The following is a 25,140-nucleotide window of genomic DNA, read 5'->3' as shown; positions in this document are numbered from 1 at the left end:
TGGTCCCAACCAGCTTCTCACCCCCTCACCCAAGAGAGTTTGGTTTGGATGGTTGGGGGAGGACTGGAAGTACTGCATGCAGAAAGACACGACCGGACAAGGCAGAAAGAAGGGAGAAGAAAGAAAGAGACAGCAAAGCCTCGAGGAGCGGGGCTTTGGATAGAAAGGGGGTAGAGCTTACAAGCTGCGATACTGGTCCCCGAGCAACTTGTGTGGACACTAGAACTGCACTGGAAACGGGGTTGTGAATTTGATCCCTCATTAATGTTCTTTAAGAAACATAAAGATAATTGTTTTATAATTATGTTTGGTTGCTGGACTGTTTCTTTCAGTGGGACACCATGGAGACACTGGGCTATATGGAACCCCAGGCTTTATTTGGGTTACCCCCAAGTACGTTTAGCTGCATTAGCAGGGGTTTGGCACAAGAGATTTCTGCTAGAGTGCCCATCTCCTTAAGCCACAGCCATTGTGACCCACTCAGCTAAGCTCCTGCCTTCTCCTTCCTGCCACCATGTCGCTGAGGGGGCCAGGTGACTCTGCTCCTGCTCTGCATTCTCTCAAGGCTCGGCTTCCTGCCTCTACAACCCCAATCCTTAGTGGCCCTGGCCCAGGCTTGTGCCTCTCACCTGCACTGAATTTTCTCGACGGTTGCTGGCTATATCCCCAGGGTTGTCTTTGGCCAAGGCAGTCAGGATATAGTGGGCCTTCTTCTCCCGGTCCAGAGACGACAGCACGTAGATGTCACCCTAGTAGGGGGAGGGAGGACTCAGGGTCTTCATCAATTCAGCAGATATTTATTGAGCATCTACTATGTGCCAGATACTGTTCTGGGCTCTACAGATACAGCACTGAACACAAGAGACAACAGCCCCTGCCGCCACAGAGCTTTCATTCTGGTGGCTCTTCTTGCCCTCACTACCCCAGTCCACCTGGATGATGGGATGAACAGCCCAGGCTGAAGCTCGCTACCGGGCCAGGTACACAGTACTCCATAAATATTTGCTATTTATAGTGCCAGGCCAGGGGCATGTCTGATTGTTCACACCAGGCGGGAAGGAGAGAACACTGCTGAGAGGGCAGAATGCAGGGGCATGTGGGCAGGGGGAGGGAAAATCCAGTTCCAGCCCAGCAACCGGGGAAGACGGTGGCTGACCAACCTCCCCCAGGCCACAGGGCTCTCTCTATACTGAAACAGCAGCTTTTAGCCAGTTTGCAGACATTTGAAATCATCACTCATCTTTTCTCTTGAGTTTCTGCTCTCCCATAAGTCATGGGAGCACAGGGTGGGGGGTGTACTGAGCATAGGGCCACATGTACAGGAGGTGCTCAAACACTGTGCCCACTTTCTGCCTGTGTCTCTCTTTTGACAGTTTCAAAAAGCAGTCGTAAGGACTCGAATCGCGTTTTATAGTCTCCTGGGAACACATCTCAGAAGTTTGTGTCCCACAAAGGGCTAGTTCCGAGAGACTTTGGCCAATTCCTTTCACATCTGCTGGACAGAAAGGCCACAGTCTGCAGGATGTTTGGCACTTGGAGAACAGGGCTGGCGGACTTGGCTACAAACCTCTGAGGCACCACATGTGCAGGTGGCAGGACCCAGAAATGGGGGAATGACTGCAATCCTTTTGGTGGCTTCCCAGCCTATGATGCTCTGGACCCTCCCCACTCTCCACTCCCCAAACCCACGCCCTCCAGTGCCCACTTACCGTCGTGGGGTTGATGGCAAACTTGCCCTCTCCATTCCCAAGGCCGTACTCAATGACTGCAAAGTTGCCTGAGTCAGCGTCAGTAGCGGTGACCCTCAGAATGATGGTACCGACGGGCACATCCTCAAAGACGGCTTCCTGATGCCCCGTGGGCAGGGAGAGAGAGTAGGCTCACGTCAGCCTGCAGTCCAGGCCCCTGCCCTAGGAACTCACGGAGGCGGACGACCAGGGGCATCAAGCTGCTCGTGGGGTGGTCCCTCCCATGAGGCTCAGGAGCTTGCAGGGTGGTAGTGGAGGACGCCCAAAGGCCCCAAGCAACGGGCACAGGTCCACGACCCAACTTACGGGCCTGGCCACCCACCTGGTAGGAAGGCTGGTCGAAGATGGGGTTGTTGTCATTGATGTCCACAACCTCCAGGTAGACGGGGATCTCAGCTGCCCGCGGTGGGGACCCATTGTCCGCGGCCCTCACCGTGAAGTTGAGCCAGTGCACTTCCTCATAGTCCACTGTCCGGTTGGCAATGACCTTCCCTAAGACACAGAGGCCCCCAGGGCCATTTTGGCCACTCTTCACTCATGCAAGCTCTCATGAAGAGAAGGATCGGGAGTTCTGAGGGGCAGGTGTGATCCCTTGGGTGGGAGGCCCATGGCTGAGGGCAGCGGGATGCGGCTATTCTCCTTACGGGAGGGGTGCCCAAGGGGTGAACATCCACATGCCCAGGGCCTCCTCTAACACACGCCCTCTTGGCCTTCTTGTTCCCTAAGTGATACTAAAACAGTCTGCCCTCCGTATCTGCGGGTGCAATCTGCTGTTGGTTGAATCCATGGAGGCAGAACTGTGGCTACGGATGGAAGGCCAACTATGGGACTTGAGCATCTGCACATCGTGGTATCTGCGGGGGACCTGAAACCAAGGGACGACTGCAGTGGAAGCTTGGGTGGCAGAGATGGTGCTGGAGTATTCCAGGTTTCCAGCAGAACTCAAAGGGGCCTTTCATCCCAATCTAGGACCAGGCCCTCTGTCCTTCCCTCTAGTTTGGGCATCCGGTACTCACGGGAATGGCCATCATATAGGCTCTGGCCCAGCCCACTGAGAGGCCGTGGTGTCGCCCCAGCTGGAGGGTGACAGTGGGCTGTGGTCCCTGTGGGAGGCTAAGCAGGCGTACACACGCCCCTCAACCCTCCTCTGGCAGATTTCCTGCCTACCTGCCGAGGAGTCTTCCAGCTGGACATAGCCTGGGGGCATCGGGTCCAGCAGGGTGTAGGTGATGAGCCCGTTGAGGCCTTTGTCAGGGTCCACGGCGGCCACGGCGATGAGCGTGGTGCCCGGGGTGGCCCCCTCCAGGACCCGCTCCGTGTAGTAGGTGATCCCGAAGGGCTTGAACTGGGGCGTGTTGTCATTGACGTCCAGGATGTTGACTGTCAGCTTAGCTGGGGTGAAGGCAGAGGGTGAGGGTCACGTGAGGGGCGCCAATATGGCTGGGCTCGGCCTTCCTAAGGCTCAGCCACGCCCGCAGAGAGGATGACAGCCTCTCACAGCCTTCCTGGGATTCCTGAAGCCTGACCCAACCCTCGAGCAGTGGCATGGGACCCTTCCATCGGGGAAAGGGGCTTGGGTTCTGCCAGCTAGCTGGGTAACCTTGGTGAAGCCCCTGGTCCTTACTGTGCCTCAGTTTCCTAACCTGTCCAGTGAGATAGGACTCAGATGACCTTTAAGACCCTTCCCATGATTCAGCCTTCTGTCCCCTGTCTGAACCGTCCTGTCTGTATAACCAGCCTGGGTTTGCTCTCTGAGTGTAGGACATGGGGGACATGACCAAGTCTGTGCTTCCTTCCTGAAAGCTTGGTCCTCTGGGCTATAAAGATAAGCAGACAGTATCTGCCAAGCCTATCACCGCACCCCAGCAGTTGGCCTCGTGTCCTGGCAGAGTTCACTGGAGGCCAGCCCACCCCTGCACCCTCCTCCTTGCTCCCCACTCTTGCCACACAAACCATGCCTCTGGCGGCCTCTCAATTCATGCCTCAGGCTGCAGACCGGGAGGCCTGGGGACGGCAGCATCCATACCCCTCTCTTCTCTGCGGTAGCGCCTGGGCACCCCAGTGCGGTGTCTGTGGCTTTAAATCACCTTTCCTTGCACTTGCCCTCCTCTGGACTGACCCCATGGCTTCCGATCAGATCTGAGTTCCTGTCTTACATTCTAGCTGCACCCTTGTTACCAGTTCTTACAACATATTCCGATCTAAGTCTCTGTAACCCATCCTTTTCTCAGTTCCCATCCACCGCAAAAGCCTCCTTCCCACTCTGAGCTTTGGGGTTCATAAACACACACCATTCTGGGCTTCTGGATCCCCCCTTGCTGAGTTCTGCCTGACAACTGGGACGCAAAGCCCTTCTGGACCTCACTGTAGCTGCCACCTCCCACACCCCTCTGGGTCCTGCTGCTTCCTCCCTGGGGCCAGGCTGCGCCTGTTGCTGGCTTGTCCCCCAGCCTTGATCAACTCTGAGTATCCAACGGGAGATACCTGTGGGGAACCTTACCATTTGGCATGCTGACAGAGCGCTCTGGTAGGTCGCTGGCATTGTCAATCACTGAGAGAGTGACCTCATAGGTGGCAACCAGCTCCCGGTTCAGGGGGGACTTCACCATTACAGACCCTGTAAACCAGACCAGGTCAGGTTCAGGCCAAGGGGAGGCCAAATTCTGGGCCTCCCAGGGATGCTCCTGGCCAACCCTCCCAATCCCCACGAGGGCCGTGGTCCCCAGTGGACCTGGGACTTGCTGGTCTCATCTTTGGCGGGGATGAGACCACAGTCAGCTGCAAGCTGGGGCACATCGCTCTGCCCTGTCATTGCTTACTAGCTGGTGACCTTGGGCAAAGTATTTAACCTCTCTGCACCTGCTTCCTCATTTTTCAAATAAGCATAATTACAGTACCTACTGCACAGGCTCTCTTGAGGATTACAACACTTACATGCGTGTACAGGGCTTAGAACAGTGCTTGGCACATAGAGAGTACCCTGTAAGTGTTGAAAAATGCTTGTATTCCACAACAGTGTGAGTATACTGAACACTGCTGCATTGCACATTTAAAGATGGTTAGATGGTAAATTTTGTTCTATTTTTATCACAATTGAAAGAATGCTTGTATTCTAGGGCGATCAAGTATAAAGGAAAGTCAAGGTCGCTAAAACTCTCGAGTGGGTTCCCTCGAGGCAACAAGGGTGGAACGAGCTGGAGAGTCAGGACCACTCCTTTGTCTCCATACAGTGAGGCATAACGTGGGCCGACGGCGGGAAAGGAACGCAGTCCTCCACAGCACTAGCAAGTTGTTTCCTTCTCTCCCACCCACTGCCGCCCAGAGCAGCCCGCTCCTCCCAACCCCAGAGGAACCCTCCAGAGACTTGGGATTTGACTGGACAGATCTCGTTTGGCTGATCTCAGGGCCCATGTGTTGGGACCTCTCTGCTTCCTGCCTGTTGGAGGGCCTGGTGGCTCCTCCTCCCACCAGCCTCGGCCTAGGGTGAGACCTCCCCTCTCTCTTTCCAGCATCCCTGCAGGCATGGAGGCCTCTGGAATTCTCTTTCCCCTCAGCAGATCCCCCTGCTGGGCTTCTGTCCTCGGGTCCCCAGCCGTGGGGCAGTCACTTACCCTGGGCTGCCGCCTCCTCCTTCTCCTCTTCCTACTCTCGCTCCCTGTCCCCGAGGCTGGGGAGCGAGGATGGGGAGAGGGTGGCTGCGTTCAGTCTGCAAAGGCTGGGCCACAGCCTTGGCCTGGGCCCCATAGGATGGGAAGGGTGGTGGGGCTGCAGTGAGTATGGAGGAAGGCATGGGGTGAAGCAGAGTAGAGATGAGGTGGGAAGTGACAGAGAAACAGAGCTCAAACCTGTGGGCCTGCCAGCCGTGAGGAAAAGAGAAGAGGGTTAACATCAGTTAGTTCAGGGTGCAGAGGGGATGGAGCGGAGCAGGGCGTGGGGGACAGTGGGGCGCAGTGCTGACCAGGGCAGGAGGTTTGGGAGGGTGGCTGTGGAGCGAAAGAGGCAGAGGGGAAGGAGGCCAGGGAAGCAAGTGGGAGCCCAGGTGGCTAGGAGAGGAAGGGGGAGGGAAGGTGAGCCAGAAAGCAGGGGGAGAGCATGAGGAAGAGGGGGCAGAGAAGACACTGGAAAGAAAAATAGAGAGAAGAGAGTCAGTCAGAGGGAGGGAGAAAAGAGGAAAGTGGTAGAGGCGCTAGTAATGTCCAGCATAAAGGTGGGCAGAGCCCCTCTCCGTGGTCCTAACCAACCACTGCAGCTGGAATTTTGCTAACCTGGGACATGGCTTAACCTACTTGACTTCTCCTAGTGCTCCTGGTTTTCCTGTCTTCCTTTTCCCTTTGGACCTCAGATGCAGATTGAGTTAATCATACTCTAGTTCATTGCACACTATGCTCGTTGGCACCATTCTTGTTTTATGTATGTATCTATTCCCTTTGATTCCCATACTCCTCGCCCCTTCCCTTCCCCTCTAGGGCAAACATTATAATGTACTGAAGTGTATTTTTAAACTTTATTTTCCTGAAAATCATGTATTGTTTTGTGTGTATCTTCTATTTATGCAAATAGCATTGTGATATATATGTATATGTATATATATATACACACACACACATATATACATATATATACATATATATCCCAATATACATATATATCCCATCCTATTTCCTACTCTTTTCAGTAAGTAAGTATTTACTTAAATGTCGCTCTGTGTGAGTCTCATCTGTTGCTTCTCACTGCTGCCTGGTACTCCATGTTGTGCACCCACAGCATTTTCGTCTCCTATCTCCCGAGGATGGGTGCCCAGGTGGCCTGCAACTCCTACCACCAATACACTGCAGTGACCATCCTCAGCGAGTCTCATTACTGACCTGAGAATTTCTCTGGGACATGTACCCAGGAGCAGAATTGCTGGGTCACGGGGTCTGAGTGGACTTGGTGCTACACTGCTGTCTGTTGGTGGACTTGGTCTAAACTCCTGCAGTGGAGTATGAGGCTTCTGATGTCCCCACATCGTGACCAATACTCAGTATTGCCCAGCGTCCTAATATCTGCTAACCACATTTGGAAAACACCTTATTTCTGTTTTCCTATGCATTTCTCTGACGACGATTTTTAGCATTTTGCAATAGCCATGTTAGTTTTTCTGTCACTCCTCTAGGCCTTCCAAGAAGTATACCTGTAAGGTCCCATGTCCCTTCCCCAGCTCCCCAGAGATGTAAAAACACTGAATTTTTGGAAAAATGGTAAAACCATCAAAATTATAAGAAGCTGCAGAAATCACAAAAGATAGGTCACAGTTCTCTGTGTTTTATGATAGTGTAAGAAGATCATTAATAATAAATAAATAAGTAAGTAAGTAAATAAATAAATAAATAAATATACCGTGTTTTCCCGAAAATAAGACCGGGTCTTATATTAATTTTTGCTCCAAAAGATGCATTAGGGCTTATGTTCAGGGGATGTCATCCTTAAAAATCATGCTAGGGCTTATTTTCTGGTTAGGTCTTATCTTTGGGGAAATGGTATAAGTGTGTGTGTGTGTGTGTGTGTGTGTGAGAGAGAGAGCATATATAAAACTTACAGATGATTTAAATGGCTAGTATACATATCAAGAAAATGTTCAACCACCGAGTTATTAAAGAAATAGATATCAAAATGAGGTACGATTTTCCTAGAAAATTACAAACATAAAAACTTTATAATATTGAATGCTGGCAAGAGTGTGGTGAGGTGGGCACTCTCATGCAACACTGGTGGACTGAGAGAATCAGAAAGAGAGGGAGGTGGTCAAGGGAGGAGGAAGAAGAGAAAAGAGGGAAGGAGCAAGGGGAGAGATGGAAAAGAGAAGGAAGGATGTGGCATCCATAGGGGAGAGGAGAGAGTCCACAGAGGAGCTGCTGAGGGAAAGGGAGGAGGAGAGAGAGAGAGAGAGAGAGAGAGAGAGAGAGAGAGAGAGAGAGAGAGAGAGAGAGAGAGAGGAGAGAATACGAAGGAGGGAGGGTGGGGAAGGAGCAGACAGCCGAGCCTGGGGCACGGAGCCAGGACGAGGGCTGGGAGGGCAGCAGGCCCTGGTACCTGTATTGATATTCACAGCGAAGGCGTCCTCCTGGTCGGGTACCAGGCGGTCAGTATCATCCTTGGCCACGATGCTGATGATGTGGTACTCCAACTTTGGGTTGAGGTCCCGGTCGATGGCGGTGACGTTGGCAATGACAGTGCCTGGCTCAGCTGACTCGAGCACGCTCACTGTCTGGATGGGATTGATGAACTCGGGGCGGCAGTCGTTTACGTCATCGATAAGGATAGTGATGATGGCCGTGCCCGAGAGAGGGACGGTGCCTCGGTCGGTGGCCACCACTGTCAGCCTGTAGGAGTCCTGCTCCTCCCTGTCGATGGTGACATTGCCGACACGGATGACGCCAGTGACCGGGTGGATGAGGAAGCGGTCCTGAGCCCCGGCTTCTATTCGGTAGATCAGCTCCCCGTTGAGACCACTGTCCTCGTCTGTGGCTGTGACCTGAAGGATGGATAATCCTGGGGGTGGGGGGTGGGGGTGGGATGGAAAGTAGCTGAGCACAGTGGCTCTTCTGAAAACATCACACCCACATACATTTATTGGAGGTTCTCACCACAGCCCCGCCACAATCTATCTTTTATACATTTTTCATGCTTGCAGTTTTGTAGGAAAACAGTATCTTATTGTATTGTATGTTGTTTAGTTGTGAAGTGAACAATTTGAAATAATTTAATGATTCGTTGTATCTTCTGCAAACTGTCTGCTTTTGTCCTTTGCCCAGTTTCTGATAACTTACACAAATTATAGAATTATAATAACTTGTGACAAATGTCTTTTTTTCCATCATGTTGTTTGACTTTTGATATTGGTTGTAATTATGTGATGTAAAGAAGTTTAAATTTTGTATGCAATGAAATATAAGTATTAATAATTTAATACTTTCCTTTTTTAAAGTTCTGTTTCTTATATGCTTAAAATATCCCAAAGTCAGATCACCTAAGGCTTCTTCTTTCATTTTTTAATGTTCTGTACTCTTTTTGTATTTTTTTCTTTAGAATGTCTTTGGATTTCATTTTGGTGTCTGAAATGGGGAGAGAATCTACACTAAATATTAATAAATGTTTTGCACTCTAAATATTTTCACTACTGATTTCATTGTTTCCTTTATCACTTATAATATCACAAATAATATTACTTATTTTCATTTACTGGTATCTATTTCTGGGCTACTTTGTCCCAGACTCGTGTGCTCATAGCTGATGGATTTTTTTTTTTTTTTTTGAAAATCAGGCTTTTGAAATATCTTTGGTGGGAAAATGCTCAAAATTCAGTGTGTTATTAAGGGTACAAAATAGTGCAGAAGGTACAAAAATTAATATTTTGTAATAGACTACATCACACAAAAATAACTAAATGGAACTACAGAAATATTATTATACTGTTTGTTCTGGGTGATATGAAGGCCTTTTCATAGACTTCTCTTACATCAAAATTTACTACAATGAATATATACTACATTGCATGTGTATTCAGGTTACAATATGAAAGACAAGCTTCATTAAAAAAAATAATCAGAACATATACAAGAAGAGCTTTGCAAGCAGTCTTGGGGAGAATTAAAGAGAAAATAAAGGAAGGTACCAACTAAGATAATAAATAATAGTAATCACATTTATCACTGATTGGCTGATATTCATGTGATTTGAAATATTGTAGTTTTGTAATATGCTTTAATAGCTGGTAAGGCAAATTTGGCTTTGTTATGTTTATTTTTCAAGATGTTCTCATTCTTCTAGACCTTTAGAATCAAAGTTACCCCCAAATCTTATTTGATTTTGATGGGAGTCACATTGAACCTATTTTGATTTGAAAACAGTCAGTCTTTCCATCCAGGAACATGGGTGGAACATATCTTAATACTCTTGTTTTGCCGACAAGTCCCTGTGGATCAGAGAAGAGAAGTGAGAAGAGACCTGGGTCTCCTGCTTCTCCTTCCTGGGCTGTCTCCACTCACTCTGCTGCCTAATCTTCTCTCAACGGGAGGAGACTTCTGCCTCCAGTCCGTGGGGCTCCAAACCCCACAGACCACCAAGCTCCTGCCTGGGGGCTGGGTCCGGGGGCTGCGCCCTGCTTACCTGGCGGGCAGTTTTCCAGCAGGTGGATGGTGATGGCAGCAGGGTTGAAGGTGGGCCAGTTGTCATTGTCATCCAAGATGGTGACAATCAGATCGGCGGTGTCGTTGAGCAGCCCAATGTCCTCAGCCAGCAGCAGCAGCTCCAGTATGGGAGGTGAGAAGGCTTCTCGGTCAATGACAACACCTGACCTCACCGTCACCACGCCTGGCACCCGGCACGACCAGCCGGGGAGATGTAAAGGAAAAGGGGTACAGTGGGGAAACAGGGTAAGAGCCAACCAGGAGGGGACAGAGAAAAACCGGGGTACGATATGGGAAAGAGATGAAAGAGGAGCAGAGAAAGCAACAAATGACTTTCTTCCCCAAAGTCTCAACAGCTAGCGTTTAAGGTGGTCCCCTAATGGCCAGTCTCCTGGGATTGTCCCCTTCCCAGGTGTCCTCTGCAGTTCTCCAGAGTCCTGCCTGAAATGAGTGACCCAGGGTGGAGGATTAACCTGGTCTATGGAGAGAGGTGACAGTATAGCCCTCCTTGTGGTCACCTGTCACCAAATTGTCCAGCTGTCTAGGCCCAGACTGATGTGACAGGTCTCTGGAGCGCTTTGGGTCTGATGGGATAGATCTTTTGCTGCTTCTGGCTGACTAGAGGCCTGAGCCTCTGGCCTGGGCATGGGCGATGGAGAAAGCGGACGGGGCTGTCCGTCTAGGCTTCAGGTTTATGCACTAGCAGGGCCCTGTGCTGCCCCACGCCTGCTCCTGGGTCCTCCCACCTGGGCCCCAGGTGGCCTAATCCAGCTGCAAGGTGGGGGCTGTGAGGAGTGGGGTCTCCGTCGAGAGCCCAGATCCCACACTGATAAGGGAGATCCTAGACCTAGCAGTGGGTTCACTCCCAGCACAGCTGGGCGACATGGAGCCAGGCTGGGAGTGTTGGGGGTGGGGGTGGGGCGCGCAAGCCTCACCGGTACTGTTGTCGATGTCAAAGAGGCCACTCTGGGCACCCAGCAACTGGTACGTCACCACGGCGTAGATGTCCAGGTCTGCATCCAGGGCCAGGATGGGCCCATTGAGCACCGTGATGGGGGTCCCTGGGCCAGGGGGACAGGGGTCACTGCAGGGCTGACCTGACCCCCCGCCCCCCGCCCCACCCCCTTCCCAGTGAGGCATGGTTGATTGACAATGGATGAGAGGGTGGGAAGTGAGGTGGACGGGATGGGGAGGCCCTGGGCCAGGCTGCGGCAGCCTTGGCAGACTGATGCAGATGCCTGGGGAGCGGCCTCAAAGCCCTGCTGGGGAGAAAACACAACAGTGGTGAGCAAGCCCCTTCGGCCCGCCTGGAGCACGCTGCCTTCCCAGCAGCCTTTGAGGCTGGCCACTCCGCCGGAGGGTCTGCGGTCTCCCTGACATCCCCTCCTGTGTGGGGGCCCTGTCTAGGTATGCACACCCCACCCAGTCTGTCCACATGTGTGTACATAACATTCATATATACAGGTGTCGACCATACATGACTAGGAATCCACATGTGTGTGAGGGACTCCGTGTTTACACGGCCACGACCCTGCACATGGGAGCACTTGCAGGCCTGGGACTTCCCTGGTTGTACACCTGTAGGTTGTACACCTGCTTCTGTAGGTGGGCACATTTGCACACGGAGTACCCCATAGCCACGTGCCTATGTCTGTCTATGCACACGTGTAAGTCCACACATGTGCCCTGGCAAGAACATGTACTGGCACATGTGTGAGCATAGACACAGGCAGGATTAAGAAACAAATTCATGTAGGGGGACATCCAGCCAGAGACAGGGAGTATCTCAGCTCATCTCTTTCTGACTTTGAATCTAAGCTTGAGGGACTAGAGAGGCTGGAGGAAGAGTGAGGGGACCTCCCTGGGGGACAGTAAAGAAGAGATTCCATCCCTGGGAAGAGAGGTGAAAATAGTCAGTGCATGTGGTGGTGGGGGTGCGGGGGGAAGAGCACTGCTGGCCTACCCAGAGCCCCTAGCCTCCCACCTCTGATTACAGATGTTTCCTGAGCTTCCAGAAGCCTCTAGGATACTCTGTGCTCCTGGGGTGGAGGGAGCAGGGAGGGGTGGGCTTCCTTCCTTCCTGGGTAGTCCTCATACTTAAATACCCCTCTTGGATGGCAGCGGGGCTGCTCTCAAACCACCTTGGGGACTAATGACCACTTCCAAACAGACATGTGGCCTCTTTGGTAGCCCCAAAGAAGCCTGGCAGCCTGGGCCCACGAGCCTCTCAGAGCTATGCCCCTCTCTCTCCTCTATGGAGGGGCACCCGCTGGCTCTGTGTTCACCACATGGTGAGGCTGTCTCCCCAGCCAGGCCTCAGCTGGGTCCCCATCAGGCACAAGGGGGATCCATAGGCCTCTGGTGCCCAAGTGGTGCCTGGTCGCATCAGGTGTTCCCAGGTGGGCCCAGCACCTACCAGCAGGAGAGTTCTCCATCACCTCTGCAAGGTAGGTGCTCTCAGTAAAGAGGGGGTGGTTGTCATTCTCATCCGCAAGAAAGATCATCAGGAAGTCAAAATCCTGTGGGAAGTATGATAGGAGGGCAGGTTGTAGGCCATATTTTAGCAAAGCACTCCAGTGGGAGGAGAGTTGGAAGGTGGGGGAGGGGGTCAGGGAACAGAGGCAGATGATTAAAAAGCCCACAGTAGGGATCCAGAGACCTGGGTTCAAGTATCTGCTGTGTTAGAAACTCACTGGGTGGCCTTGAGCAAATAATTTCCCTGATCTGGGCCTCAGTTTTCCAATCTGGCAAATGGGGATCTTAACTCCCTCACAGAGATGTTGTGCACCTCAGTTTTCCAAACTGACAAATGGGGATCTTAACTCCCTCACAGAGGTTGTGAGGTTCACAGCACACTATTTCCACTGCAGAGGTGAGGAAACCAAGGCCCAGAGGGGGTGACCATTCAAAGCAGCACGGCAAGATGGCAGTAGACTGGGGACTAGCCACCCCACCACTCAGTGCTGCTGCTTCCCAGGGTGACCCAGTCCCTCCTAAAGCACAGGCAGAGGAGGGGGAATGAGAGCAGGAGAGAAAAGAGGGAGGTAGGAAGTGACAGGATGGAAGGAGAGGAGCACAGGATGAGAGACCAGAGCTTATGGGTCCCTCCAGCCTGAAGTCTCCTCGGCCTGTACACATGGGGAAACTGAGGACTGGGGAGGGCAGTGCATTGGCTGAGCTATGTAGCTAGTCAGAGGCAGAGCTGAGATGAGCCAGACCCAACAACTCTTGGCAAGGGCCCTGCCCCAGACCTCCTGGGCTGGGAAGGAAAGGCTGACCCCTACCCCCAAACACCTACCTCCTCTTAGTAACGAGAAACAACTTCTTTGGCTTTTGAGGGGAAAGCCACCCTTTGGGGAACATGCAACCCTTTCAGAACCCCAGACGTGTGTTTGTGAATGCCTGTGGGCTGTATGCACACACAGTGCTGTATGCATAAGTGCTAGTGGTTTGAGGAGGAGAGATGATAGCTGAGGTCACTGAGTGTTTGCCATGTGCCAGGCGCTGTGGTGAGGAGTTGACGGATATTGACTCCTTCAAGTCCTCTTCACAGCTTTGGGGTAGGTGTGAGCTTCACTTTGCAGAAGAGAAAGAAAATGGAGGCTGAGAGACATTGACTGGCCAAAGCCACACTCCCACAGACAGACAGAACTGGGATTTGAACCCAGCACTTGCTCACTCCAAGGCGTCTGCATCTCACTACCTGGCCAAGGTGCCAGTGTGTCTCTAGTATCCAGCCCTGCTTCCTTCCCGCCCCACCCCATACCCCATGCCCTTCCGCCTTACCCTCCTGGCTATCCGTGGGTTCTCTGGGTTGTCCTTCACGGAAATGGTCAGCTTGTACTCTGGGATCCGCTCGCGGTCCAGGGGTCGGTTCACGGTGACGACCCCTGTCTGGGATGGGGAGGGCTGGTGAGCTGAGCAGTGACCTATTCCCCACTGTTGGCCCTGGCCCGCAGATGCCCAACTGCTCTGCCTGCAGCTCTAAGAGTGGCTGTGAATTCCCTCCCTAAATCACCAAAGAAATGGCCTAGAAGGCCAAACCGGGCTGGCGGCATCTTGCCAGGGCGAGAGTGACCCACAGATGCCTAGGTCTTGCTGCCTCCAGGGTATGGGTTCTCTGAGGACCCCCTGGTGCCAGCAGCCGGTAACACTCCAAGAGGCCAAGTGAGTACTTCTGGGGGTGTCTTGGTACAAACCAAGTGGTACTGAGGCTCTGGCCCCATCTCTGCACGTGACAAGCCTTGGGGGTGACAGGGATCCCCGAGATGGCTCTGCCGGAAATCCCAGATTCCATGCTTTCCACAGAGACTCTGAGTCCCAGTGGAGGGAGGGGGCTTAAGGAGGAAACGGAACCAGAAGGAGCTCAGACAGCAGGATAGCACAGCCTCGAGGGCAGGGTCCTCTTTTTCAGGAAAAAGCCTGGGGCCTCCCTTGGGTCCGCCCCGGCCCTACCGTGGCATTGATGGCGAAGGCCCGCTCCCGGTTGCCTGCGGTGATGTTGAAGGTGAGGAGGGCATTGCACCCGCTGTCAGCGTCGCTGGCCAGGATGTGGGCGACGAAGGTGGAGACAGGGGTGTTCTCACTGATGGTCACATTCATGGGGAGGTTGAGCAGCACGGGGTCGTTGTCGTTGATGTCCAGCACCCGAATCCCTACCAGCATCTGCAGCACGTGGGGAGGGGAGGACGCACAGGTGAGTGGGGAGGCCCAGGAGAGCGAGGAGGAAGGAGAAGTGAGGTAGCATGGTAGCCGAGGAGGAGGCGATGGGTGAGCCGGGCAGGAGAGCAAAGTGGTGGCATTTGAGGAGGAAGGTGCAGCGGGTCACGGAGAAGAAACAGGAAGGAGAAGTAAATGGTAATGAAAAAGGCAACAGGATGCACATGAGGACAGGAGGAAAGCAGGACAGGGAAAGAGGCAGAGGCGAGGCAGAGGCAAGCGGGAAATGGCAGTGACAGGGGCAGAGGCCTGCAGAAGGCCTTCTGACCCGGCAGCGTCCCCAGCCAGCTGCTGTGGGGCACGGCTCTGAGGGGCAGGGCTGCCAGGCCCCAGGTCCAGGCTCTGTGGGTGAGCCCCAAGAAGCACTCGCAAGTCTGTCAGTGGCCCTGTGCGTCTGGACTGGCTCTAGCGCAGGGTGTGGCCTATCTGGGCACGAGGGTGGCAGTGTTTACAGGAGTCTCTGTGGAGAGCTCAAGGGGCAGCAGATAAAGGAGGAGAATGGGGCCCCCAGACTCACCGTGGAGCTGAGTGGGGGCACCCCCCTGTCGCGGGCGCAGATGGTCAGGTTATAGAAGGCAATGGTTTCCCGGTCCAGCTCCACATCCTTCCGGACGCGCAGCACACCTTCCACGGGAGAGATCAAAAACTCCCCTGGTGCCACCCAGGAGAGGCCAGAGTTAGGTGGGAATGGCCAGGAGTGAGGGGGAGCCCAGGCCTCTCCCCACTCCCTCTAGCAAGCCGCACTCGGCAGGGGTGGGGGACAGTCCTCCAGATCCTCATGGGACCTGCCACGGGCGGGAAGTGTAGGCAGGAGGGGTACAGATGACTGCTGGGGTGCAGGTAGCCCTGGGCCCACGCATGCCCTGATGTGCCTGAGATGCCAGGCCAGTTTCTTTCCCTGGCCTGTGGGCAGGCGAGGGGCTGACACTGGGTAAGACAGTCACGTTGAAAAAGAGGAATTCAGTAAAGCTGCAGGACACAAAATCAATATACAAAAATGTTGCGTTTCTATACACTAATGATGAGCTATCAGAAAGAAAAGTTAAATAAAGACCTGTTCCCCCTCCCCAATAAAAATCTTAAATAAAAAAAGAAAGAGAAATTAAGAAAACAGCCCCATTTTTAATTGCATCAAAAATACCTATGAATAAACATAACCAAGGTGAAAGACCTGCACACTGAAAACTATAAGACATTAATGAAAGAAAGTGAAGACACAAATAAATGAAAAGATATTCTCATGGATTAGAAGAATTAGTATTGTTAAAATGTCCACACTACTCAAAGCAATCTATGGGTTCAATGCAATTCCTATGCATTTTTCACAGAAATAAAACAAACAGTCCTAAAATTTGTATGGAACAACAAAAAACCCCAAATAGCCAAAGCAATCTTGAGAAAGAAGAACAAAGCTGTAGGCTTCACACCCCTTGATTTCAAACTATATTACAAAGCTATAGTAATGAAAACAGTATGGTTTTGGCATAAAAACAGACATAGATCAACAGAACTAAATAGAGAGCCCAGAAATAAATCCACACATAATATGGTCAATTAATTTACAACACAGGAGTCAAGAACATATAATGAAGAAAGGACAGTCTCTTCAATAAATGGTGTTGGAAAAACTGGACAACCACATGCAAAAGAATGAAACTGGACCATTATCTGACACCATACACAAAAATTAACTCAGAATGGATTAAAGACTTGAATGTAAGAGCTGAAGTCATAAAACTGCTAGAAGAAAACATAGGCGGTAAGCAACTTGACATTGGTCTTGGCGATGAGATTTCGGATTTGACAGCAAAAGCAAAGGCAAAAATAAACAAGTGGGACTACATCAGAATAAAAAGCTTCTGCACAGCAAAGGAAGCCATCAGCAAAATGAAAAGGCAACCTACTGAATGAGAGAAAATATTTGTAAACCATACATCTTAGAAGGGGTTCATATCTAAAATATATAAAGAAATTACCAATACAATAGCAAAAACAAACAAACAAACGGAAAACGAAACAGGCGTCCACAGAAGGGTGATGACTTGTCTCCACTCCTCCCAGCAAGTTAAGGACAGACCAGGATTCCAGCCCAGACCTCTGGGTCTCAGCCCACTGCATCCCATGGGACTTGTGGTCTTCCCAGACACCACCACTCAGAGCTGAGCAGGGTGGGAGGAGCTGGAGGGAGGGGTGGAGCGGGGAGGGGGTAGAGGAGAAGAGTGGAGGGGCAAGAAGCCTGGGGGGTTAGTGGAAGTCCAGTTGGACAGGAGAAGAAAGGGGAGGGAAGGTGAATCATAGAGGTGGGAAGAGCTGGGCACAGGAACTGGGAAGACAGTTACTTCCTTTACTTTCCCTTTTGACACCTGGGGGAAAGGCCCAGAATGGGGCCCTGACTGCTCAGGGACACACAGCACATGAGGACGCAACAAGGACAGAGGCCCAAGCTCCCCAAATATATGTCTCCGCCTGCCCCTTCACATCCTACCTCTCCATTCTCTGCCCTCAGCTCCTACTGCTCTGATGGATAAAAACAGCCTGTACAAGGCCACCTGCAGCTGGGATTTCCCACCAGGAGCCCTGCAGGCTGTAGGATTTCCTGAGCCTGACACTCCAAGGTCTCCAAAGAACTGGGGATTCCCTTTCTAGGGGTTTCCCAGCCTTGTCTTAGTCCCCGGCCATGTGAAAGCTGATGGCTCCTGCCCTCTCTCCACAGCCAGCCAGCCCCTTGAAAGGAGGAAGGGAAAAGGTTCTGAAGGCTCAGGGGAGCAGGCCTGAGGCTCTAGGGCCTGGGCTCGGGCTGGACCTCCACAAGGTCAGCTTGACGGGGGAAGTGAATAGGCTCCAGGGCCCCAGCTGCAAATTATCCTTAGCAGCTTGCCTCGGGGCCTGAACTTCCTGCCACTCCACTTCTGGAGACAGGGGGCTTTCCATCCAGTCATGCCCAGGTCTGCGTCCTGAGTTCACTGCTCTGTGCCCTTGGGCACGTTACTGAGCCTTGCCTTGATGTGCTCATCTGAAAATTGAGCTAATAAAGAGGTGCCACCCCAGGGCTGTGCTGGTGCTGGACAAGGCCCATTCCACCTGTGTGTGCTAGATCCATGGCAGCTCTTGGTATCTGTCATGCGGGGACTCAGCTCCCGCTCCCCGCACAAGAACGCAGGATATGGGGAGGCCAAAAAGGAACAACAACAGAGCCATCGATAGGGGAGTCATACCACTATATTCTCAATGGCGGCTGGTGGAAACACAAAAGCAAACATCTGCTAGTACCCCAACAAGGGGTCTTCCTGCACCCTAGTCTCCCTGGTGGCTGGGCGAGACACAGGAAGTAGGATCAACACGATCCACAATCCGCCATCCGCTTCTCTGCCAACCAACCAACCCCCTTGCTAACTGCAATCTGCGCTTGCCAGCTCAGCCACGGCAGTTATATCGGTGGCCAATGGCTAACCGGTTACAGCTGATGGCCAATTAGTCACAGCTGACGGCCATCTACTACCCCAGCCAGCACCTTTCCACGTGAGGCCGAGAGCCTGGAAACTGCTCTCTGGGGCTCTGTCCCCACAGTATCATTAGGGGCATCCAGAAAGGGAGCCCAGGCAGCCCTCTCAAAGAACTGGGGGGCTTTCGGGGAGGATGAAGGTGTAAGAAAAGGCTCCAAGGGGCAGCTGAGAAGACTGAGGTTGGCAGGAGAGGCTCAAGCAGATATGGCCTGTTTCCAAGTTGTTTTCCTCCTCACACTCAGAGAGGCTTGCACGAGCCCATCACCCCCGACACCTGCACGGACAGGAGCGCCCGCCAGGCTGTCTGCAGCGGCGGGAAGGTGGCAAGATGACCTTGAAGCTGAGTAGCCTGGAGCGCATCCCTTCACCTGTGGTGTGTCATTACACCAGCTCTCCACAGAAAACAGCTCTGATTTGTAGCATTTGTCATTTTTTCAAGTTACCCACATAGTGTCACTGAACCTGGAAGGGATATAGAAAGTGGATTTCGTGACCTCTGAGCCATTCCAGCACACCGTTAGTCATCGCTTATCTGTGCTGACACAGGGGCAGTGCTGGGTGACCCTGAGGTTATCATTGGGCTCTCACTGTCTGCTCTCCCTTCCTGCGGGGAGGGAGCCCCAGCAGGGTGGGTCAGCCCAGGAAAATCCCAGGGTTCTCTCAGTCCTCCAGGGATACCCCACACGACCCCAAATCCCTAAGGCGGACCCTGACCACATGTGGACTTAACCCCAGGGGTTTTGCTCGTGACTCCAAAAACCCATGGCAAGGAGCAGTCTGCAGTTTGCTGGGACAGATGGGAGCCCTGCATCCCGAAGCTGGATGCAGAGAGAGCCCCTTATTGGGAGGGGTCTCAGCTGCCCACCGGGCACCCACCTCTCAACCAGGCTTTGGCATCTTCCTGAACAGGAATAGGCTCCCAGGAAATTAGAAAACATCTGCGTTTGTGCAAGTAGCAGAGGAGAAAGACCCAGGAAGGCACAGTGCTTGGCCAGAGAGGAGACTTTTGGGACATGACAGGGTGGCTGGTCAGGACAGAGTGACCCACCACAAGCTCTGGCCCGCGGGGGCTCCAGATCTGGCCCTGTAGACTGGGTTTGGTTTTAGCCCCTTAATTGCAAATTCACCCCAGGCGCTCAGTTCCAGCCTTGGACATCTCCCAGACACCCCTCTCCAGGCCAGCCCTCTCTCCTAAATTCCTGGCTTGTCCATGAAACCCCTACCTGACACCTCAAACCTCACCTCATCTTTCCTGCCACACCTGCTCCTTCCTCAGCCTTCCCATCGACTAATGGCAAGCCCCTCTCTCCAGTTGCTCAGGCCCAAACCTTGGTGTCATCCTTGACTTTCTCTCACGTCCCACATGCCATTAGTGAGCACATCTGGTGGCTCCACCTTTGAAACATACCAGAGCGCACCACCCCTCACCATCTGCCACCGCCCTGGTTTTGGTTACACCATCTCCAGCCTGACTGATTGCAACAGGCTCCTACCTTGTCTCCCCGTTCCCTCTGAGCACAGGAACTGGGGTGGTTCTGTGAAAATCTAAGTCAAACCACGGCCCTCCTCTGCTCAAAGCCCATCTGTGGTTCCCACATCACGCGGAGCAAAAGCCAAGTCCTAATAATGATCCACAGGGCCCCACAACATCTGGCCCCGCTCCCTCTCTTATCTCCCCTCTTCTTACTTGTCCCTTTGCTTGACTTCACGTCAGCAGGGCCTTGTGACTCGCTGTCAGGCACACTCCAACCTCAGGGCCTTTGAGACTCCTGTTCTCCCTGCCTGGGATAGCCTTCCCCAGGCATCCACATGACCGCTCATCACTTCCGTCAGGTCTTTGCTCCGATCACTTCCTTGGACAGGTCTTCCTTGAGCTCCCTGTCTAATGCTGTAGTCTTCACCCTGGCACTCCCCATCTCCCGGCTTCGTGTTTCCCCGTAGCACCCAGCACCTCCTAATACACTAAGTCATCTGCTTAATGAGTTAGGTTCATGCCTGTCTCCTCCAACTGCAACACATGTTCTATAAGGGCAGGGATTTGTGTCTGCTTTGTACTGTCCTGTACCCTCAGCATCTGGAATATGACTGGCACATGGTACATGCTCAATAACTATGTATCAAATGATCAATTAAAAATCAGGATATTTCACCAAGATTTAAACTTCCATGTTTTTCCCACTTTCTTTTAAAAATGGGAAGGCCTGGCTCCCTGGGCCTGTATTTGGACATGGCTGCAACTGGCAGGAGCCGAGCGGTGGCGGCCACAGCCCCCACTACTCCCTCTTGTCTTGCCTAGACCCCTTGCCCGTGTACGAGTGTGTTCCCTGCGGGACCCCAGTAGGCTTTTGAGTTTGGGATTCCTAGGATTCCTACTCTACAGAAATGAGTGAAAACTGACTTGAGAAAACTGGCTGTGGCCATAAACCCTGCTCTTCGACTGAGGAGAACAGCCAAGGAAGTTGTGCAGGCTACTAATGGGTGATGATGAGATGTGCAGAGAAATCCTGGTGCTAAATGTGTGCATTTGGGGGGTCCCGAAGGTTTGGGACAAGGATGCTCATCCTTCCTCTGCCCTGGAGCCTTTGCTCTGCATATGACACACGGGCACTTTCTATCTGATTCTCAAAGGGATATGTGACCCTCCAAGGCTACCAGCCTCTTCCCAGATTTCAGAATGTCCTCATCATATCCACATGAGATTATTTTCATCATCTTATGGTTGGGGAAACTGAGGCTCAGAGAAAGCAAGATCACACAGTGTGTGTGTGTGTGGGGGGGTGCTCACTGCCTTGAGGCCTCCTTTCTCATTCTGCTCCTGAGTGGGAGTGGGGGTGGGTCACGAGGCCCTCAGATTGTGTTGCCTCCACCGCCCGGCTCAGGCCCCACTCACCCAGAGGGTCTCCATCTACGATGCTGTACTCCACCTGCCCGTTGGGGCCCGAGTCCCGGTCGTGGGCCAGGAAGGTCCACACTCTGGGCCCTGGCTGGCCCTCGGTGACATCAAATGGCCCCTCATAGTCTCGGGGGAAGGTGGGTACGTTGTCGTTGATGTCATTCACGTTCACAAGCACCTGAGAGGGTGGACAATTTTAGTCAGGGCTGACCCTCGCCAGCCCTGTGCTGGGCCCAGATCCCTCGTCTGGAAACTAGACCCAATAACCCTGTCCCATGGGGCTGACGCAAGAATCATATGGGGCAATGGATGTGAGGGCCTTTTAAGCTGTGCACGGATGAGTTATTGTCATCGCTGAAGGCTTCTTATGGGCATACTCACACTACTGATAATAAAGCTCTGAATGTCTCTTTATTGCTATCCTACGGTCATTTCACATGAGCTCACTTGCTCCTCCCACACCCTGCAATAGTTCTTATTATCCTCCTTTCACAGAGCAGGAAAGTGAAGCTCAGGGAGGTTATGTGACTTGCCCAGAGTCACACAGCAAAGAAGTGAAAGATTAGGGATATGAACCCCTCTTGGTTTGACAAGAGTTTATGCTCTTTCCAGGAAGGGGAGGAAGGCAGGTGTCATCATCTATCTGATAGTCACACAAAGGGGTGCAGCAACTTCCTCAATGTCACACAGCAAGTTGGTGTGAGTTGCTGAGACGAGGACAGGGCTCTTGGATTTAGGGGTTTCTCTTAGATGATCTTTTCCTACCTCCCTTCTCCAGTGGAGCTTTCCAGGCTCCGTACTCCCCCACCCCCAAGTTGGGGCTGTGTCCCACCCACCCACGCACCGTGGTGGTGGAGGTGAGGCGGCGGGACCAGATGGGGCACTGGTCTGTGGCGGTGACAGTCAGGGTGTAGCGGCCATGGCAGATTTCGTAGTCCAGTTCCTTAGCAGCACTGATGACGCCCTGGGGAAAATATGGAGGGAGCAAGGGTGAATTGATGGGTAGTGCGTCAGGGCCACCCTGGGGACCAGCTCCTTCATGGGGCACCCCCTGACTACCCCAGGAGGTAGTCCCCGACATCCTGGCCATGATGGGGAGCGCTTGTTGCCCCCCCACCTAGCTGTTCATCCTCCCTCCCTGGCAGCCCCCCCCCCGTTTCCTCCCAGACGCCATCTTTGCTCTGCCCCCATCCCCCAGGAGGTCACTGAGCTCCCCTCTATTAGTCAGCTGACCCTCTGCTTCAACCCCACCGTCAGCTGCTGACCGTGTGTTTGTTGATACGGAAGGTGTCGATGATGTTGCCCGCAGTGATGGCGTAGATAACGGTGCCATTGGGCCCCTCGTCCAGGTCTAGTGCCTGAACGGTGATGAGGCTGGCGTTGACCGTGTCCGGGCCCTCATCCAGTAGGATCTCGTAGTGGGGCTGCTGGAACACGGGTGCGTTGTCGTTCTCGTCCACGATGGTCACGTACACGTGCGTGGTGGCCTGTGGAGAAAAATGTGGTCAGATTCCTTGATCAACTGGCTAGAGGGATTGAAGCGGAGTCAGCTGGATATTCTCCTAGGCTGAACTCACGCAGTGTGATCCAACATGGCGAGGGAAAAGGAGAAAAACGAGAGGGAGGGAAGTCATGGGTTGGTAGAGGAGGAAATCGCAGAGGCTCCACCGAAAGCCAAGGTAGGTAACTGCTGAGGTCCACGATGGCATTTGTCACACTGCGCTTATATCCATGCCCATGGCAGACATCACTAATCAATCATGGCACTGCTGTGGCCAGATGCAACCTCAGGGTCCTTGTCCGCCCAGTGGCCTAGTGATTAAAGTTGGAATATGAGGTGAAGGCCAGTAACCACCCTGAGCCCACAGCTTTGAGTGGGCCAGGGCCTTCCTGACCCTGGGCCTCCATTCAGATTACAAAAGGCAAGAATGTGATGTATTCAACCCAACACAGTATTTAAGCTTCACCCGTTGTTCATGTAAATGCAAGAAACACCTATTGTAGCATTTTTAAGAAGGAGGACATTGGATTTGGGACAATTTCAGGGGCAGAACTTGTTAAGCTGTGAAAAACATAGCTCACAGAACATGCTTCACTGAAAGACCAGTTTGTGCAGCATGTTGTCCTGTGATTGGCCATTTCTGGCTGATGCTTGGTCCATTTGGACCACATGTAATATTTAGCCAATCGGAACTCAGTGATCAGCACAAAGCGGAAATGGTTGATGTGGCGCTTCACAAGCCGAGGAGACAAATGGAAGAGGTTAACCTTCCATGTACTGGTGGTATTCTCTGTCCTTCCCCTCATCCCCTCTCCACTGTCTGTGAGAATTCTCCACCTGAGGGAACGTTTCCCGTGGACTGCCTTAGCTGGGCTCCCTTACCATCTGGCTTCCGATGGGTTTGGCCAAGGGGAGGTCCTGGCAGAAGATGGGAGGAGGGAAGAGAGAGAAGGGGTGTTTCTTCCTGACTTCCTCCTTTCCTCACTGTAGTTCTGCCAATGCCTGTGTTTTACCTGCTGGGTGACACCTTTTCATAGCTCCAATTCTCACTGGGCTGCAGTCACCTCACCTCCTCTTCTTGTCCTTTTGGACACATGGGTGGTAACGGCTTCCTGCAGATGCTAGCCTGAGGGTGCTTCTCCAGCTCTCTGTAAACAGGCCCTCCAGTAAACTCTCTTCAGTTGAGTGTGCCATCACTTTACTATGAGGCCCTGACTGACACCAACCAGTCTGTCCGCACAGGGGCACCACCTTCCCGGAAAGGAGCTGGAGGCCAGCATCACTGATATGGGTGGTGGGCTTGACGTTTCCCCACCTTCCCAGACTTCTGGAAGTGGGTCTAACAATCTTGCAGGGACTGGGAGTGCGGGGTGTTTAAAGGAGCTGCTCCATGGAACCTGTTCTTTCTGAGACCAGGCCTGAGCTTGAGAGGGGAAGGTAGGTCTGACTTCCTCGGGCCTCTGGAGTCAGGAGGAAGTCGTGCCCCAAAGGACCTCTCAGCTGAGCCCTTCCTGCCCTGGCATTGAGGAAACAGTGCTTGAAGTGTCTGCACCATGCCCATACCTTGGGAAATGCCCCTGTCTCACCTGGCTGCAAACCCAGGAAGCTCAGTGGGTGGGAAGTGTGGTGGGGAGGAAGGAAGGGGAGGGGAGAGTCACAGACGGGCTCAGGTGTCCTAGCCTTCTGGGGAAGGGCTTGGAAGTTGCCCTCCTCCCCCTAATCCCAGGCTTTCCTCACCTACCATCTAGGCCTTGGGGCAGAGGGAGTGTGGTTTCAAGAGTAGTTTGGGCAAGGCAGGCCAGGAAGGGATGGGGGGATCCCCCCTTGAGGGACCCCACCTCTGCCAGAGGATGGCTGGGTGGGAAGAGGGCTTAGTATCCACTTGATTTCAGTTGGCTTTGAACTTTCTCTGGGTGGAAGAGCTCACACTCTTCCAGCAGGAAGGGCCCTGGGCTGTCTCCAAAGGGGTCACAAGGATCATGACCAAGGATCTGGGTTATGACTTGGCAGTCTCTGGGGCTCCCATCCCAGGGGGGCTTCCCTGGTTCCAAGGGGCCTGGGCTTGCACAAGCTCACCTAGTAACAGCGTGACACCCATCCTTCCTCTGTTGTAGCCTTTCCTGCCCCAGGAGTGAGGCCTGAGAACTATCAGAGAACCTTTGACTTGGATCAGGGAACCCATGGGGTACCCAGAATTCCTGGCTCCCCTTGAGTCCCAGTACCCTGATTCTTGACACAGATGAACTTTGGCTGTCCTCTGTCCTTCAACCTGGGGGTTGCCTGCGAGCCCAAGATCCCTAGTGGGCCAGCAAAGCCCTGGGAGCTTCAGCGAGGCTGGGGTAACCTGGTGCTATGGCTGTGCCCTCTTCCTCCCCCAGTCCCCGGCCCTAGCCACTGTCACCTCCACCCCTCCATTTAGGAAGTCACTTACTTGTTCATCAGTTTGCCCTTTCAGATAAGAGTGCATTAGACATCCTCTCCGTGCCCAGTTTTGTGTCAGGGACTCAGAAACATCAGGGAGAGGCCCTCATCCCCCAAAAGCTCATGGTGTAACTCAGAAGGGCAGATAAGCACAGATGAGATCAACTGGTTGGTAACCCCAGCGCTG

General features: G+C 52.8%; 1 protein-coding gene across 1 annotated transcript in view; it reads right to left on the bottom strand.

The window, feature by feature from the left end:
• Positions 1-25,140, bottom strand: part of CDH23 (cadherin related 23) — a 394,835-nt gene that overhangs the window by 12,958 nt on the left and 356,737 nt on the right. The window contains 15 exon segments of the mRNA XM_033130003.1: positions 630-749; positions 1,710-1,847; positions 2,071-2,240; positions 2,916-3,140; positions 4,249-4,365; positions 7,821-8,279; positions 9,897-10,100; positions 10,852-10,977; positions 12,333-12,435; positions 13,703-13,810; positions 14,372-14,581; positions 15,153-15,286; positions 21,029-21,209; positions 21,876-21,995; positions 22,297-22,518. Coding sequence (XP_032985894.1) covers positions 630-749; positions 1,710-1,847; positions 2,071-2,240; positions 2,916-3,140; positions 4,249-4,365; positions 7,821-8,279; positions 9,897-10,100; positions 10,852-10,977; positions 12,333-12,435; positions 13,703-13,810; positions 14,372-14,581; positions 15,153-15,286; positions 21,029-21,209; positions 21,876-21,995; positions 22,297-22,518 — 2,637 coding nt within the window.

The sequence above is a fragment of the Rhinolophus ferrumequinum genome, chromosome 16 (genome assembly GCF_004115265.2).
Source record: "Rhinolophus ferrumequinum isolate MPI-CBG mRhiFer1 chromosome 16, mRhiFer1_v1.p, whole genome shotgun sequence".
Classification (NCBI taxonomy): Eukaryota; Metazoa; Chordata; class Mammalia; order Chiroptera; family Rhinolophidae; genus Rhinolophus; species Rhinolophus ferrumequinum.
The sequence above is the reverse complement of the archived record's forward strand: the minus strand, read 5'-3'. Positions and strand labels throughout refer to the sequence as shown.